Here is a 19,037-nt window from a genome sequence, read left to right as displayed (position 1 = left end):
GTTGTAGAGAACTGTACTCCGACATCTAAATCAGACTTGAGACTGTGAGAGCTGGTTGTAGAGAACTGTACTCCGACATCTAAATCAGACTTGAGACTGTGAGAGCTGGTTGTAGAGAACTGTACTCCGACATCTAAATCAGACTTGAGACTGTGAGAGCCAGTTGTAGAGAACTGTACTCCAACGTCTAAATCAGACTTGAGTCTGTAAGAGCTGGTTGTAGAGAACTGTACTCCGACGTCTAAATCAGACTTGCGACTGTGAGAGCTGGTTGTAGAGAACTGGTTTCCAACATCTAAATCAGACTTGAGACTGTGAGAGCTGGTTGTAGAGAACTGTACTCCAACGTCTAAATCAGACTTGAGACTGTGAGAGTTGGTTGTAGAGAACTGTACTCCGACGTCTAAATCAGACTTGAGACTGTGAGAGCTGGTTGTAGAGAACTGTACTCCGACGTCTAAATCAGACTTGAGACTGTGAGAGCTGGTTGCAGAGAACTGTACTCCGATTCCAATACCCAACAGAAGAAAAGATATGCTAGGTGGTGAAAGACGCAACACACACACACACACTCACAGACACATGCAGACATACACACATAGACACACACATAGACACACACATAGACACACACACATAGACACACACACAGAGACACACACACAGACACATACAGACAGGCAGCATACACACGCCTCATGGCTCTCCAATTGACAGTTGCCAATCACACTGGTCAAACTGCACTGACACAAACATAACTAGGGGTGGAGAGAGAGAAGGATGACAGGAAGAGAGAGATACACCACAGATTAAGAATGAAAGGAGGGACAGATGGAGAGGGAAATGTGAGACTTGAAAAGCTTGTTTGGAGGGATGAAAGCTGTCTTATCAATGTCTCTTGTCATTTGTGACTGAGTGAATGTACAGTACCCGTCAAAAGCTTGGACTCACCTACTCATTCAAGGGTAACCAAAAAAGTGTTAAACAAATTAAAATAGATTTTATATTTGAGATTCTTCAAAGTGCCACAATTTGCCTTGATGACAGCTTTGCACACTCTTGGCATTCTCTCAACCAGCTTCATGAGGTAGTCACACTCTTGGCATTCTCACAACCAGCTCCATGAGGTAGTCACACTCTTGGCATTCTCTCAACCAGCTTCATGAGGTAGTCACACTCTTGGCATTCTCTCAACCAGCTTCATGAGGTAGTCACACTCTTGGCATTCTCTCAACCAGCTTCATGAGGTAGTCACACTCTTGGCATTCTCTCAACCAACTCCATGAGGTAGTCACACTCTTGGCATTCTCTCATCCAGCTTCATGAGGCAGTCACACTCTTGGCGTGTATGATGTTGTCGTTTTCCGGTCTCTCTTCCAGGTTTTTATGTGCCTTTGACACACACACACACACACACGCACGCACGCACACACGCACACACGCACGCACACACACACACACACACACACACACACACACACACACACACACACACACACACACACACGGTAATGGTATGTGTATGACTATTCATTAATTATTCAGGAAGGTTGTTCTGGCTCTGATTCACTAATGTGTCAAATTGACAATGCGCCAATCCTCTCCAAACCGGCATTGTATAATTGGATAGAGAATCGTTTCTGAAATTCATAGACTAATCAACACTGATAAATAGTAAGTGGATATGTTGTGTGTATTTGTTTTAATGATTGTCAATGTCATCTTCATACTATAGCATAGCTGTCCCCTTCCTTGTCAAGTCATTATCTTACGGCCTACTTTCAGAAAGTCAAAGGTACAGTAGGCCTAGTTTTTTGTATACGTTTTAAGGAAATGAGAAATATTTGCTCTTGTGTCTGACATACTGGTTGCTTTCTCTGACGGGTCATTTTTCGGGGGTGTGTATGTGTGTTGACTGATTCTCTCTATAGGTATATATGTCCATTCAGAAAGTTTCCTAAACTAAACTGTCTTGACTCCATCTCATTATTAACAATCAAAAGGACTATTTTCAGTTAAGGCCCTTTCTTACCAAGTCTGTTATTTTCGTCAGAATTATAAGAAATACATTTTTTTTATAATCTACAATAATTCAATAATTTGTTCAGAACAGGTTAGATTTCTTGGTATTTTCACATGCTAAAATAAGATGTCGAACCAATACAAATTGCTATCTGGGACACTGCCACTGACAAGTCTGTGGGTTTCGTTTGCAACGCATCAGTGCAGCAAGGTATTAATTTAGCCAACGTGATCACACCACACCAGACCTACAGTAGGCCACACATCTCACCTGGGTGGCAGGTAGCCTAGTGGTTAGAGTGTTGGACTAGTAACTGGAAGGTTGCAAGATCGAATCCCTGAGCTGACAAGGTATAAGTATGTCGTTCTGCCCCTGAACAAGGCAGTTATCCCACTGTTCCTAGACCAGTTATCCCACTGTTCCTAGACCACTTATCCCACTGTTCCTTGACCAGTTATCCCACTGTTCCTAGACCAGTTAACCCACTGTTCCTAGACCAGTTAACCCACTGTTCCTAGACCAGTTAACCCACTATTCCTAGACCAGTTAACCCACTATTCCTAGACCAGTTAACCCACTGTTCCTAGACCAGTTAACCCACTGTTCCTAGACCAGTTAACCCACTGTTCCTAGACCAGTTAACCCACTGTTCCTAGACCAGTTAACCCACTGTTCCTAGACCAGTTAACCCACTGTTCCTAGACCAGTTAACCCACTGTTCCTAGACCAGTTAACCCACTGTTCCTAGACCAGTTAACCCACTGTTCCTAGACCAGTTAACCCACTGTTCCTAGACCAGTTAACCCACTGTTCCTGGCTGTCACTGAAAATAAGAATTTCTTCTTAACTGACTTGTCTAGTTAAATAAAGGTAAAATAACTTAGAACTTTGCCAATATTGTAGCTTATTTTAAAGCCATTCAGCAAACAAGAGGATCGATTGATGCTGCTTAGTTCAAATTGCTCTAAATAAGTTTTCATTATTATTATTTAGTTTTCTTTTAGGGGGGGGGGGCTCGGTCTTACTGTTGAGAGTTAAAATAATAGAATACACAACGTGAAATTTCGATACATTTGCTTGTGCATCAACAGTCACTCATTTAGCCCACGTTGGCCACCGGGGTGGGGCCCATTGATCATCAGTTATCATATCAAAAACTGCAAACATTAGCCTCCACTCTATGGCAAAAATGTGCAGAATTTGATGTGGGCATGCAGACCCACGAGCCACTGTGGTCGCTCATGATGAGTTCCTTTTTTTGGTGGTCCCCACCCCCCATAAAAGTTGCCCCTCCCAGGTCAATATATAGGCTCCTCGTTCAAGAGCTAAAGATAAGGGGAAAAGGCCAGGGGAGTTGCCAGCAGAAGTGTGTGTAAGTTAGAAGTTAATTCATATTTGAATGCATCATTTGTAGCGCCAATATATTAGGCTATACAGTATATTATAGGTCTGCTAAAGTGAATCTAGGTGACCACCTGAGCTATAGGCAGCCCTAAAAGATAGAGAGAAAAACATGTTTCCCAGTGTTTACCCTTATTAATAAGTGGTAGCACAGGTTTAGATAAGCACTCAAATTAAAATGTAGTGTTAACAGCTTCACTAAAATGTATCCATGGCTGATCATTAGGCAATAGACAGGTTGATCAATAGGCAATAGACAGGTTGATCATTAGGCCATGGACAGGTTGATCATTAGGCCATGGACAGGCTGATCATTAGGCAATAGACAGGTTGATCAATAGGCAATAGACAGGTTGATCAATAGGCAATAGACAGGTTGATCATTAGGCCATGGACAGGTTGATCATTAGGCAATAGACAGGTTGATCAATAGGCAATAGACAGGTTGATCAATAGGCAATAGACAGGTTGATCAATAGGCAATAGACAGGTTGATCATTAGGCAATAGACAGGTTGATCAATAGGCAATAGACAGGTTGATCAATAGGCAATAGACAGGTTGATCATTAGGCCATGGACAGGTTGATCATTAGGCAATAGACAGGGTGATCAATAGGCAATAGACAGGTTGATCATTAGGCCATGGACAGGTTGATCATTAGGCAATAGACAGGTTGATCATTAGGCCATGGAAAAAGGCTGATCATTAGGCTATGGACAGGTTGATCAATAGGCAATAGACAGGCTGATCATTAGGCCATGGGCAGGTTAATCATTAGGCAATAGACAGGTTGTTCATTAGGCCATGGGGAGGCTGATCATTAGGCTATGGAAAGGTTGATCAATAGGCAATAGACAGGTTTATCATTAGGCCATGGACAGGTTGATCATTAGGCAATAGACAGGTTGATCATTAGGCCATGGACGGGCTGATCATTAGGCTATGGACAGGCTGATCATTAGGCTATGGACAGGCTGATCATTAGGCTATGGACAGGCTGATCATTAGGCTATGGACAGGCTGATTATTAGGCCATGGGAAAGGCTGATCATTAGGCTATGGACATTAGGCTATGGACAGGCTGATCATTAGGCTATGGACAGGCTGATCACTGTAAAATGCTATACTAGTCATGGCCATGATAGTGCGGCAGGTAAGGTAGCTGGTTCGAAACCCCGGGCCGACTAGGTGAAAAATCTGTCGATGTGCCCTTGAGCAAGGCACTTAACCCTAATGGCTCTGAATAAGAGTGTCTGCTAAATTACTAAAATGCAAAAAAATCAATATTGTTGTGTGTACCATTAAGGAAATACCTGTATTGTTTCCATATCAATTTTGAGTGATTGTCAATTTTATCTTCATGCCTATCACAGCCGTTATGTATACCCCTTAAAACTTTCATTGTCAATTTATATGATAGTTTACATTGACATAGCAATATAGTAATGATTTACGCTGAGAGTCGGGAAGCAAGTTCGGGGAGTGAATACATTTAATTAATAAATGAACAAAACAAGAGACACAAACAGCGCACCAATATGAAACAGCAACAATGACGACTGGGGAAGGAACCAAAGGGAGAGACATATAAAGAGAAGGAACCAAAGGGAGAGACATATAAAGAGAAGGAACCAAAGGGAGAGACATATAAAGAGAAGGAACCAAAGGGAGAGACATATAAAGAGAAGGAACCAAAGGGAGAGACATATAAAGAGAAGGAACCAAAGGGAGAGACATATAAAGAGAAGGAACCAAAGGGAGAGACACATAAAGAGAAGGAACCACAGGGAGAGACATATAAAGAGAAGGAACCAAAGGGAGAGACATATAAAGGGCAGGTAATCAAGGAGGTGATGGAGTCCAGGTGAGTGTCATTATGCAAGTAACGCTGGTGACAAGTGTGCACCCTAACGAGCAGGCCAGAGAGGGAGCACGTGACAATTATTCTATAATGTAGACTTTTTTCTGATATTCTACAGAAAGGATTTGACGGCAAGGCCAGGTTTTTAATACGTTTCTGGGAAAGGAGCAATGGGATTTGCTTATTTGTCTTTGCTTAAGTGCAGGGTCAACATATGTTCAAGGAATGATGACAGTTTTGCGGTTAATCTCTTATTAAATGGGCTGAAACTGAATGAAACGTGGCAAGCTTCTTTCATGATTCATCCTATAGGATGCATAGCCTATATCCTAATATTATTAGCATATTATTTTTTGAGTAGTATATAATCTTTCTCTAATTACTGTGTCCTCTCTAGCCACTTTGATCAACAGATTGCCACAGAGAATGACTGCAGTAGCTTTGGTGACGTGGAGGGAAAACCCCATCAGACTGTGTGAATGGGAATGTTTTTTGAGGGGAATTCCTCTCCAATCTGACATTTCTTAATTTGCCTTCATAGTCTAATAGTTAAGAGGTCATCTCCTTCTCCCTCCCCCTCTCTGTCTCTCTCTCCCTCCCCCTCTCTGTCGCTCTCTGTCTCTCTCTCCCTCCCCCTCTCTGTCTCTCTCTCCCTCCCCTCTCTGTCTCTCTCTCCCCCTCTCTGTCTCTCTCTCCCTCCCCCCTTTCTGTCTCTCTCTCCCTCCACTCTCTGTCTCTCTCTCCCTCCCCTCTCTGTCTCTCTCTCCCTCCCCTCTCTGTCTCTCTCTCCCTCCCCCTCTCTGTCTCTCAATTCAATTCAATTCAATTCAATTCAAGGGGCTTTATTGGCATGGGAAACATGTGTTAACATTGCCAAAGCAAGTGAGGTAGATAATATATAAAGTGAAATAAACAATACAAATTAACAGTAAACATTACACATACAGAAGTTTCAAAACAATAAAGACATTACAAATGTCATATTATATATGCAGTGTTTAACAATGTACAAATGGTAAAGGACACAAGATAAAATAAATAAACATAAATATGGGTTGTATTTACAATGGTGTGTGTTCTTCACTGGTTGCCCTTTTCTTGTGGCAACAGGTCACAAATCTTGCTGCTGTGATGGCACACTGTGGAATTTCACCCAGTAGATATGGGAGTTTTTCTAAATTGGATTTGTTTTCGAATTCTTTGTGGATCTGTGTAATCTGAGGGAAATATGTCTCTCTAATATGGTCATACATTGGGCAGGAGGTTAGGAAGTGCAGCTCAGTTTCCACCTCATTTTGTGGGCAGTGAGCACATAGCCTGTCTTCTCTTGAGAGCCATGTCTGCCTACGGCGGCCTTTCTCAATAGCAAGGCTATGCTCACTGAGTCTGTACATAGTCAAAGCTTTCCTTAATTTTGGGTAACTCTCTCTCCATCTCTCTTGTTATGCATTGTTGTCATCAATATAACAGTGCAATATACATTTAAAGGTGCGATCTGTAAATTGTGTATTCAAGTAAACCACTGAATTAAACCTATGTGATTTTTTAAAAGAATACTACATTATGCCACTAGCAAACGATTACATCATTAGATTTTAGAAGTTCTCACACAAGACCTTGAATAATCCTCCTGTTTGCCCTTTGTGTGAGAGAGAGAGAGAGAGAGAGAGAGAGAGAGAGTGTGTGTGTGTGTATGTGTGTGTGAAAGAGAGAGAGATTTAGTCTGCTGACAGACTGTCTACAGTTGATATGTACAGCTCAGAGATTAGTCTGGCAATCAGCCACAAAGCAATTATCAGCCAGAGAGATGAAACCATCACCTCTTAGAAAAGTGTTTCTCTGTGTGTTTAAAAGATGAAAACCTGAGTGAGTGTGTGTGCATGTGTATGTGTGATAGGTGTAATAGGTGTTGCTCAATAGTTTGATGGCTGCTATCAGAACAAAAGCTGTGTCTGACTACAGTACTCTCCAAGATTCTGTTGTGAGACTCCAACTAATTAGATTGTTTATATTAAAAACCTTATTATAAATATTTGGAAAGGTTTATGACGACAAACACACACACATACACACACACACACACACACACACACACACACACACACACACACACACACACACACACACAGCGAGGTGGAAACACCCACTGGGATATATTAGCTGACAGAAACAGATTAATGTTCACAGGAAGTGACGCAGGAACAATACGTTTTTTCACTTGAAAACATGAAATGAACAATCTGATAAACAAGTGAGATCTCACTATGATGAAGATTTGACAGTATCCATGAGTCCTTCTATATCAATTCATCAATCAATCAATCAATCAATCAATCATGGATCACACCAGATTGCCAGCAATTCCACAGGAGTCTGTGCCTAAACTTCCTCCTCCCAATCACACAGTCCTTCACTCGGTCTCATGCTTCAAATCTTTCCATTCCCGACCTCACCCTATGTCGGCCTCACCCTATCAATCCGTATCTCTCCTACCTGATTCGTGGTCAGACTTGTAGTCGTTGTCTGAGTCAGTGAGAGTGAGCACTGAGTTTTCTCTGCTGGACAGTCCTGAGCTGTGTCTGCTCTTCACCCCTCCTCCTGTTCCTCCTCCTGGTCCTCCTCCCCACAGCTGGATGGCTCTCTCTGGGGACAGGGGCCCCTCTGGGTCAGAATCTGCATTAGGGTCTGACCCTGCGCTGAGGGAGTAGCCCCTCTGGAGCAAGCTTAGGTCAGGACAGTAGGCAGGGACTGCAGGGTGAACGGAACCTGGGTCGCAAACTCCGAGTTCAGCCAGGGTGTGGAAGTTACCGCCTGTGTGAGAGACAGAAGTAGTGCAAAGATTCAAGCAGTCAAACAAACACACATAATGTTACATCTGCGGGTAGAGGGGTGAGGTACAGAATGACAGATGATGTGGAGATCAGGATATCTGAATTGAGGATCTGATCTGACTGTTCCTATACTGTTCCTGTTCCTATGCTGTTCCTGTTCCTATACTGTTCCTGTTCCTATACTGTTCCTGTTCCTATACTGTTCCTGTTCCTATACTGTTCCTGTTCCTATACTGTTCATGTTCCTATACTGTTCCTGTTCATATACTGTTCATGTTCATATACTGTTCCTGTTCCTATACTGTTCATGTTCATATACTGTTCATGTTCATATACTGTTCATGTTCCTATACTGTTCATGTTCCTATACTGTTCATGTTCCTATACTGTTCCTGTTCCTATACTGTTCCTGTTCCTATACTGTTCATGTTCATATACTGTTCCTGTTCCTATACTGTTCATGTTCATATACTGTTCCTGTTCCTATACTGTTCCTGTTCCTATACTGTTCATGTTCATATACTGTTCCTGTTCCTATACTGTTCATGTTCATATACTGTTCATGTTCCTATACTGTTCCTGTTCCTATACTGTTCATGTTCCTCTACTGTTCCTGTTCCTATAATGTTCCTATACTGTTCATGTTCATATACTGTTCATGTTCATATACTGTTCATGTTCCTCTACTGTTCCTGTTCCTATACTGTTCATGTTCATATACTGTTCCTGTTCCTATTCTGTCCCTGTTCCTATACTGTTCATGTTCATATACTGTTCCTGTTCCTATACTGTTCATGTTCCTCTACTGTTCCTGTTCCTATACTGTTCCTAATACTGTTCATGTTTGTATACTGTTCCTGTTCCTATACTGTTCATGTTCCTATACTGTTCATGTTCCTATACTGTTCCTAATACTGTTCATGTTTGTATACTGTTCCTGTTCCTATACTGTTCATGTTCCTATACTGTTCATGTTCCTATACTGTTCATGTTCCTCTACTGTTCCTGTTCCTATTCTGTCCCTGTTCCTATACTGTTCATGTTCATATACTGTTCCTGTTCCTATACTGTTCATGTTCCTCTACTGTTCCTGTTCCTATACTGTTCCTAATACTGTTCATGTTTGTATACTGTTCCTGTTCCTATACTGTTCATGTTCCTATACTGTTCATGTTCCTATACTGTTCCTAATACTGTTCATGTTTGCATACTGTTCCTGTTCCTATACTGTTCCTGTTCCTATACTGTTCATGTTCCTATACTGTTCATGTTCCTCTACTGTTCCTGTTCCTATACTGTTCCTAATACTGTTCATGTTTGTATACTGTTCCTGTTCCTATACTGTTCATGTTCCTATACTGTTCATGTTCATATACTGTTCATGTTCATATACTGTTCATGTTCATATACTGTTCATGTTCATATACTGTTCATGTTCCTATACTGTTCATGTTCATATACTGTTCATGTTCCTATACTGTTCCTGTTCCTCTACTGTTCCTGTTCCTCTACTGTTCCTGTTCCTATTCTGTCCCTGTTCCTATACTGTTCATGTTCATATACTGTTCCTGTTCCTATTCTGTCCCTGTTCCTATACTGTTCATGTTCCTCTACTGTTCCTGTTCCTAATACTGTTCCTAATACTGTTCATGTTTGTATACTGTTCCTGTTCCTATACTGTTCATGTTCCTATACTGTTCATGTTCATATACTGTTCATGTTCATATACTGTTCATGTTCATATACTGTTCATGTTCATATACTGTTCATGTTCCTATACTGTTCATGTTCATATACTGTTCATGTTCCTATACTGTTCCTGTTCCTCTACTGTTCCTGTTCCTATACTGTTCATGTTCCTATACTGTCCCTGTTCCTATACTGTTCCTGTTCCTATACTGTCCCTGTTCCTATACTGTTCCTGTTCCTATACTGTTCCTGTTCCTATACTGTTCATGTTCCTCTACTGTTCATGTTCCTATACTGTTCATGTTCATATACTGTTCATGTTCATATACTGTTCATGTTCATATACTGTTCATGTTCATATACTGTTCATGTTCCTATACTGTTCATGTTCATATACTGTTCATGTTCCTATACTGTTCCTGTTCCTCTACTGTTCCTGTTCCTATACTGTTCATGTTCCTATACTGTCCCTGTTCCTATACTGTTCCTGTTCCTATACTGTTCATGTTCCTCTACTGTTCATGTTCCTCTACTGTTCATGTTCCTATACTGTTCCTGTTCCTATACTGTTCATGTTCATATACTGTTCCTGTTCCTATTCTGTTCATGTTCATATACTGTTCATGTTCCTATACTGTTCATGTTCCTATACTGTTCATGTTCCTATACTGTTCATGTTCCTCTACTGTTCATGTTCATATACTGTTCATGTTCCTCTACTGTTCATGTTCCTATACTGTTCCTCTTCCTAAACTGTTCATGTTCATATACTGTTCCTGTTCCTATACTATTCCTAATACTGTTCATGTTTGTATACTGTTCCTGTTCCTATACTGTTCATGTTCCTATACTGTTCATGTTCCTCTACTGTTCCTGTTCCTATACTGTTCCTAATACTATTCATGTTTGTATACTGTTCCTGTTCCTGTACTCTTCCTGTTGCTAAACTGTTCCTGTTTCTATACTGTTACTGTTCCTATATTGTTCATGTTCCTATACTGTTCATGTTCCTCTACTGTTCCTGTTCCTATACTGTTCATGTTCATATACTGTTCATGTTCCTCTACTGTTCCTGTTCCTATACTGTTCCTAATACTGTTCATGTTTGTATACTGTTCCTGTTCCTATACTGTTCATGTTCCTATACTGTTCATGTTCCTCTACTGTTCCTGTTCCTATACTGTTCCTAATACTGTTCATGTTTGTATACTGTTCCTGTTCCTGTACTCTTCCTGTTGCTAAACTGTTCCTGTTTCTATACTGTTACTGTTCCTATACTGTTCATGTTCCTCTACTGTTCCTGTTCATATACTGTTCATGTTCATATACTGTTCCTGTTCCTATACTGGTCCTGTTCCTATACTGTTCATGTTCCTATACTGTTCCTGTTCCTATACTGTTCCTGTTCCTATTCTGTCCCTGTTCCTATACTGTTCATGTTCCTATACTGTTCATGTTCATATACTGTTCATGTTCCTATACTGTTCATGTTCCTCTGCTGTTCCTGTTCATATACTGTTCATGTTCATATACTGTTCATGTTCCTCTACTGTTCCTGTTCCTATACTGTTCATGTTCATATACTGTTCCTGTTCCTATTCTGTCCCTGTTCCTATACTGTTCATGTTCATATACTGTTCCTGTTCCTATACTGTTCATGTTCATATACTGTTCCTGTTCCTATACTGTTCCTAATACTGTTCATGTTTGTATACTGTTCCTGTTCCTATACTGTTCATGTTCCTATACTGTTCATGTTCCTATACTGTTCCTAATACTGTTCATGTTTGTATACTGTTCCTGTTCCTATACTGTTCATGTTCCTATACTGTTCATGTTCCTATACTGTTCATGTTCCTCTACTGTTCCTGTTCCTATTCTGTCCCTGTTCCTATACTGTTCATGTTCATATACTGTTCCTGTTCCTATTCTGTCCCTGTTCCTATACTGTTCATGTTCATATACTGTTCCTGTTCCTATACTGTTCATGTTTGTATACTGTTCCTGTTCCTATACTGTTCATGTTCCTATACTGTTCATGTTCATATACTGTTCATGTTCATATACTGTTCATGTTCATATACTGTTCATGTTCATATACTGTTCATGTTCCTATACTGTTCATGTTCATATACTGTTCATGTTCCTATACTGTTCCTGTTCCTCTACTGTTCCTGTTCCTATACTGTTCATGTTCCTATACTGTCCCTGTTCCTATACTGTTCCTGTTCCTATACTGTCCCTGTTCCTATACTGTTCCTGTTCCTATACTGTTCCTGTTCCTATACTGTTCATGTTCCTCTACTGTTCATGTTCCTATACTGTTCATGTTCATATACTGTTCATGTTCATATACTGTTCATGTTCATATACTGTTCATGTTCATATACTGTTCATGTTCCTATACTGTTCATGTTCATATACTGTTCATGTTCCTATACTGTTCCTGTTCCTCTACTGTTCCTGTTCCTATACTGTTCATGTTCCTATACTGTCCCTGTTCCTATACTGTTCCTGTTCCTATACTGTTCATGTTCCTCTACTGTTCATGTTCCTCTACTGTTCATGTTCCTATACTGTTCCTGTTCCTATACTGTTCATGTTCATATACTGTTCCTGTTCCTATTCTGTTCATGTTCATATACTGTTCATGTTCCTATACTGTTCATGTTCCTATACTGTTCATGTTCCTATACTGTTCATGTTCCTCTACTGTTCATGTTCATATACTGTTCATGTTCCTCTACTGTTCATGTTCCTATACTGTTCCTCTTCCTAAACTGTTCATGTTCATATACTGTTCCTGTTCCTATACTATTCCTAATACTGTTCATGTTTGTATACTGTTCCTGTTCCTATACTGTTCATGTTCCTATACTGTTCATGTTCCTCTACTGTTCCTGTTCCTATACTGTTCCTAATACTATTCATGTTTGTATACTGTTCCTGTTCCTGTACTCTTCCTGTTGCTAAACTGTTCCTGTTTCTATACTGTTACTGTTCCTATATTGTTCATGTTCCTATACTGTTCATGTTCCTCTACTGTTCCTGTTCCTATACTGTTCATGTTCATATACTGTTCATGTTCCTCTACTGTTCCTGTTCCTATACTGTTCCTAATACTGTTCATGTTTGTATACTGTTCCTGTTCCTATACTGTTCATGTTCCTATACTGTTCATGTTCCTCTACTGTTCCTGTTCCTATACTGTTCCTAATACTGTTCATGTTTGTATACTGTTCCTGTTCCTGTACTCTTCCTGTTGCTAAACTGTTCCTGTTTCTATACTGTTACTGTTCCTATACTGTTCATGTTCCTCTACTGTTCCTGTTCATATACTGTTCATGTTCATATACTGTTCCTGTTCCTATACTGGTCCTGTTCCTATACTGTTCATGTTCCTATACTGTTCCTGTTCCTATACTGTTCATGTTCCTATTCTGTCCCTGTTCCTATACTGTTCATGTTCCTATACTGTTCATGTTCATATACTGTTCATGTTCCTATACTGTTCATGTTCCTCTGCTGTTCCTGTTCATATACTGTTCATGTTCATATACTGTTCCTGTTCCTTTACTGTTCCTGTTCCTATACTGTTCATGTTCCTATTCTGTCCCTGTTCCTATACTGTTCATGTTCCTATTCTGTCCCTGTTCCTATACTGTTCATGTTCCTATACTGTTCATGTTCATATACTGTTCATGTTCCTCTACTGTTCCTGTTCATATACTGTTCATGTTCATATACTGTTCCTGTTCCTTTACTGTTCCTGTTCCTATACTGTTCATGTTCCTATTCTGTCCCTGTTCCTATACTGTTCATGTTCCTATTCTGTCCCTGTTCCTATACTGTTCATGTTCCTATACTGTTCATGTTCATATACTGTTCATGTTCCTATACTGTTCATGTTCCTATACTGTTCCTGTTCCTATACTGTTCCTGTTCCTCTACTGTTCATGTTCCTATTCTGTCCCTGTTCCTATACTGTTCATGTTCCTATACTGTTCATGTTCATATACTGTTCATGTTCCTATACTGTTCATGTTCATATACTGTTCCAGTTCCTATACTGTTCCTGTTCCTATAATGTTCATGTTCCTTTACTGTTCCTGTTCCTATACTGTTCCTGTTCCTCTACTGTTCATGTTCCTATTCTGTCCCTGTTCCTCTACTGTTCCTGTTCCTATACTGTTCATGTTCCTATACTGTCCCTGTTCCTATACTGTTCCTGTTCCTATACTGTTCCTGTTCATATACTGTTCATGTTCATATACTGTTCCTGTTCCTATACTGGTCCTGTTCCTATACTGTTCATGTTCCTATACTGTTCCTGTTCCTATACTGTTCATGTTCCTATTCTGTCCCTGTTCCTATACTGTTCATGTTCCTATACTGTTCATGTTCATATACTGTTCATGTTCCTATACTGTTCATGTTCCTCTACTGTTCCTGTTCATATACTGTTCATGTTCATATACTGTTCCTGTTCCTTTACTGTTCCTGTTCCTATACTGTTCATGTTCCTATTCTGTCCCTGTTCCTATACTGTTCATGTTCCTATTCTGTCCCTGTTCCTATACTGTTCATGTTCCTATACTGTTCATGTTCATATACTGTTCATGTTCCTCTACTGTTCCTGTTCATATACTGTTCATGTTCATATACTGTTCCTGTTCCTTTACTGTTCCTGTTCCTATACTGTTCATGTTCCTATTCTGTCCCTGTTCCTATACTGTTCATGTTCCTATTCTGTCCCTGTTCCTATACTGTTCATGTTCCTATACTGTTCATGTTCATATACTGTTCATGTTCCTATACTGTTCCTGTTCCTATACTGTTCCTGTTCCTCTACTGTTCATGTTCCTATTCTGTCCCTGTTCCTATACTGTTCATGTTCCTATACTGTTCATGTTCATATACTGTTCATGTTCCTATACTGTTCATGTTCATATACTGTTCCAGTTCCTATACTGTTCCTGTTCCTATAATGTTCATGTTCCTTTACTGTTCCTGTTCCTATACTGTTCCTGTTCCTCTACTGTTCATGTTCCTATTCTGTCCCTGTTCCTATACTGTTCATGTTCCTATACTGTTCATGTTCATATACTGTTCCTGTTCCTATACTGTTCATGTTCATATACTGTTCATGTTCCTCTACTGTTCCTGTTCCTATACTGTTCCTAATACTGTTCATGTTTGTATACTGTTCCTGTTCCTGTACTCTTCCTGTTGCTAAACTGTTCCTGTTTCTATACTGTTACTGTTCCTATACTGCCCCTATAATGTTCCTATACTGTTCATGTTCGTACGCTGTTCATATACAGTTCCTGTTCCTATACTGTTCATATACTGTTCCTTTTCATGTGCTGCCCATATGGTTTTCCTATACTGTTCCTGTTCCTATACTGTCCATTTGCTGTTCATATACTGTTCCTTTTCCTAATCTGTTCCTATACTGTTCCTGTACTCTCATTACACTGTTTATGTTCCTATCCTGTTCCTGTTCCTATATTTTTCCTATATTGTTCATGTTCATATACTGTGTCTATTCATATTCTGTTCGTGTTCCTACACTGTTCCTATACTGTTCCTGTTCCTATACTGTTCATGTTCCTATACTGTCACTTTACAGTTCCTATACTGTTCCTATACTGTCACTTTGCAGTTCCAATACTGCCAATGTTACTATGTTGTTCCTATACTGTCCCTTTGCTGTTCCTATATTATTCATGTTCCTATACTGTTCTTATACCATTCCTGTTTCTATACTGTTCTTGTACCTATACTGGTCCTATACTGTTCCTGTCCCTATACTGTCCAATTGCTGTTCCTATACTGTTTGTGTTCCTATACTGTCCCTATACTGTTCCTGTTCCTATTATGTTCCTATTCCTATACCGTTCCTGTTGCTATACTGTTCCTATACTGTTCATTTTCATATACTGTTCCTGTTCCTATACTGTTCCTGTACTGTACTGTCCAATTGCTGTTCCTATACTGTTTGTGTTCCTATACTGTCCCTATTCTGGTCCTATTTCTATACCGTTCCTGTTTCTATACAGTCCATTTTATGTTCCTATACTGTTCTTGTTCCTATACTGTTCTTGTTCCTATACTGTTCCTGTCCCTATACTGTCCAATTGCTGTTCCTATATTGTTTGTGTTCCTATACTGTCCACATACCGTTCCTGTTCCTATACTGTTCCTGTTCCTATTCTGTTCCTATTCCTATACTGTTCCTGTTCCTATACTGTTCCTATACTGTTCCTGTACCTATACCGTTCCTGTTCCTATACTGTTTGTGTTCCTATACTGTCCCTATACTGTTCCTGTTCCTATTATGTTCCTATTCCTATACCGTTCCTGTTGCTATACTGTTCCTATACTGTTCATTTTCATATACTGTTCTATACTGTTCCTGTACTGTACTGTCCAATTGCTGTTCCTATACTGTTTGTGTTCCTATACTGTCCCTATTCTGGTCCTATTTCTATACCGTTCCTGTTTCTATACAGTCCATTTTATGTTCCTATACTGTTCTTGTTCCTATACTGTTCTTGTTCCTATACTGTTCCTGTCCCTATACTGTCCAATTGCTGTTCCTATATTGTTTGTGTTCCTATACTGTCCACATACCGTTCCTGTTCCTATACTGTTCCTGTTCCTATTCTGTTCCTATTCCTATACTGTTCCTGTTCCTATACTGTTCCTATACTGTTCCTGTACCTATACCGTTCCTGTTCCTATACTGTTCCTGTTCCTATACTGGCCCTATAATGTTCATATACTGTTCCTGTCCCTATACCGTCCATTTGCTGTTAATATACTGTTCCTGTTCCTATTCTGTTCCTATACTGTTCCCATACTGTTCCTGTTCCTATCCTGTTCCTACACTGTTCCTATACTGTTCCTATATGGTTCCTGTTCCTATCCTGTTCCTATACTGTTCCTATACTGTTCCTGTTCCTATCCTGTTCCTACACTGTTCCTATATTGTTCCTGTTCCTATACTGTTCCTGTTCCTATACTGTTCCTGTACCTATACTGTTCCTGTACCTATACCGTTCCTGTACCTATACCGTTCCTGTTCCTATACTGTTCCTGTACCTATACCGTTCCTGTTCCTATACTGTTCCTGTACCTATACCGTTCCTGTTCCTATACTGTTCCTGTACCTATACCATTCCTGTTCCTATACTGTTCCTGTTCCTATACTGGACCTATAATGTTCACATACTGTTCCTGTCCCTATACTGTCCATTTGCTGTTCATATACTGTTCCTGTTCCTATTCTGTTCCTATACTGTTCCTGTTCCTACACTGTTCCTGTCCCTATACTGTCCATTTGCTGTTCATATACTGTTCCTGTTCCTATTCTGTTCCTACACTGTTCCTATACTGTTCCTGTTCCTACACTGTTCCTGTACCTATACTGTCCATTTGCTTTTCCTATACTGCTTGTGTTGCAATACTGTTCCTATAAGATTCATTTTCATATACTGTTCCTGTTCCTATTCTGTTCCTATTCCTATACTATATATCCTTTATTTTCCTATACTCTTCCCGCACTCTCCTTATACTTTTTCTATACTATCGCTGCACTGTTCCTGTCCATTTGCTGTTCCTATACAGTTCATGTTTCTATCCTGTTCCTGCTGCTATACTGTTCCTATTCCTATTCTGTTCCTATTCCTATACCGTTCCTTTTCTTATACTGTTCCTATACCGTTCTTGATCCTAAACTGTTCCTAAACTGTTCCTATCCTGTCCTTATACTTTCCCTATCTTCCATATACTGTTCCTATACTGTTTCTGTTCCCATACTGTTCATATTCATATACTGTTCCTGTTTCTAAACTGTTCCTATATCGTTCCTGTTGCTATAATGTCCATATACTGTTCCTGTACTGTCACTATACTGTTCCTATACTGTTCATATTCCTATACTGTTCATATTCCTATACTGTTCATATTCCTATACTGTTCATATTCATACACCGTTCCTGTTTCTAAACTGTTCTTATATTGTTCCTGTTGCTATAATGTCCTTATACCGTTCCTGTACTGTCACTATACTGTTCCTATACTGTTCCTTTATTCTTTCTGTTCCTCTCCTGTTCCTTTTCCTATAATGTTTATGTTCTTATCCTGTCTCTATTCCTATACTGTCCCTTTACTGTCCCTCTACTGTCCCCTTTTCTATACTGTTCCTATACAGTTCCTGTTCCTATACTATTCCTGTTCCTATACTATTCCTGTTCCTATACTGTTTCTGTTCCTATACTGTTTATGTTCTTATACTATTCCTGTTCCTATACTATTCATGTTCCTATACTGTTTATGTTCCTATACTATCCCTCTACTGTTCCTATGCTGTTCTTTTTTCTATACTATTCCTGTTCTTATACTGTTCCTGTACTGGTCCTAGTCCTATACTGTTTATGTTCCTATACTATTCCTGTTCCTATACTATTCCTGTTCCTATACTGTTTATGTTCCTATACTATCCCTCTACTGTTCCTTACTGTTCCCTTTTCTATACCATTCCTGTTCCTATACTGTTCCTTTTCCTATACAGTTTATGTTCCTATACTATCCCTCTACTGTTCCTCTGCGGTTCCCTTTTCTATACTATTCCTGTTCCTATACTGTTCCTGTACTGGTCCTAGTCCCATACTGTTCCTATAATTTCCCTATACTGTTCCTGTTCCTATACTGTCTCTATTCCTATACTGTCCCTATTCCTATACTGTCCCCATACTGTTCCTACACTATCCCTATACTGTTCCTATCCTGTTCCTATACTGTTCCTGTTCCTATACTGTCTCTATTCCTATACAGTCCCTATTCCTATACTGTCCCCATACTATTCCTATACTATCCCTATACTGTTCCTATCCTGTTCCTATACTGTTCCTATACTGTCCCCATACTGTTCCTATACTATCCCTATACTGTTCCTATCCTGTTCCTATACTGTTCCTGTTCCTATATTGTCCGTAGACTGTCCCTATACTGTTTCTCATTCACTTTCATGAGACGTTCTTTATTAAAGATACAAGAGGTGTTATTTTGATGGATCTAAATTATCTGGGCTTTGGAGTTCCTCGTCCATTTCTCCTTATCACCCTATTCTGTACACTAAAGGAACATACTCAGTGCTGTAAAGTACTTAAGTAAAACATTTTTGGGGTATCTGTACTTTACTTTACTATTTATATTTTTGACAA

The 19,037-nt window shown here is 39.7% G+C and overlaps 1 protein-coding gene across 1 annotated transcript in view; it reads right to left on the bottom strand.

Annotated features, from left to right (window-relative positions):
* Positions 1 to 19,037, bottom strand: part of LOC112236094 (teneurin-2-like) — a 311,870-nt gene that overhangs the window by 258,403 nt on the left and 34,430 nt on the right. Inside the window, exon 2 of the mRNA XM_042326319.1 lies at positions 7,776 to 8,098. Coding sequence (XP_042182253.1) covers positions 7,776 to 8,098 — 323 coding nt within the window. The remainder of the gene's footprint in view (positions 1 to 7,775; positions 8,099 to 19,037) is intronic.

Source organism: Oncorhynchus tshawytscha, linkage group LG08, assembly GCF_018296145.1.
Source record: "Oncorhynchus tshawytscha isolate Ot180627B linkage group LG08, Otsh_v2.0, whole genome shotgun sequence".
NCBI classification, from domain to species: Eukaryota; Metazoa; Chordata; class Actinopteri; order Salmoniformes; family Salmonidae; genus Oncorhynchus; species Oncorhynchus tshawytscha.
The sequence above is the reverse complement of the archived record's forward strand: the minus strand, read 5'-3'. Positions and strand labels throughout refer to the sequence as shown.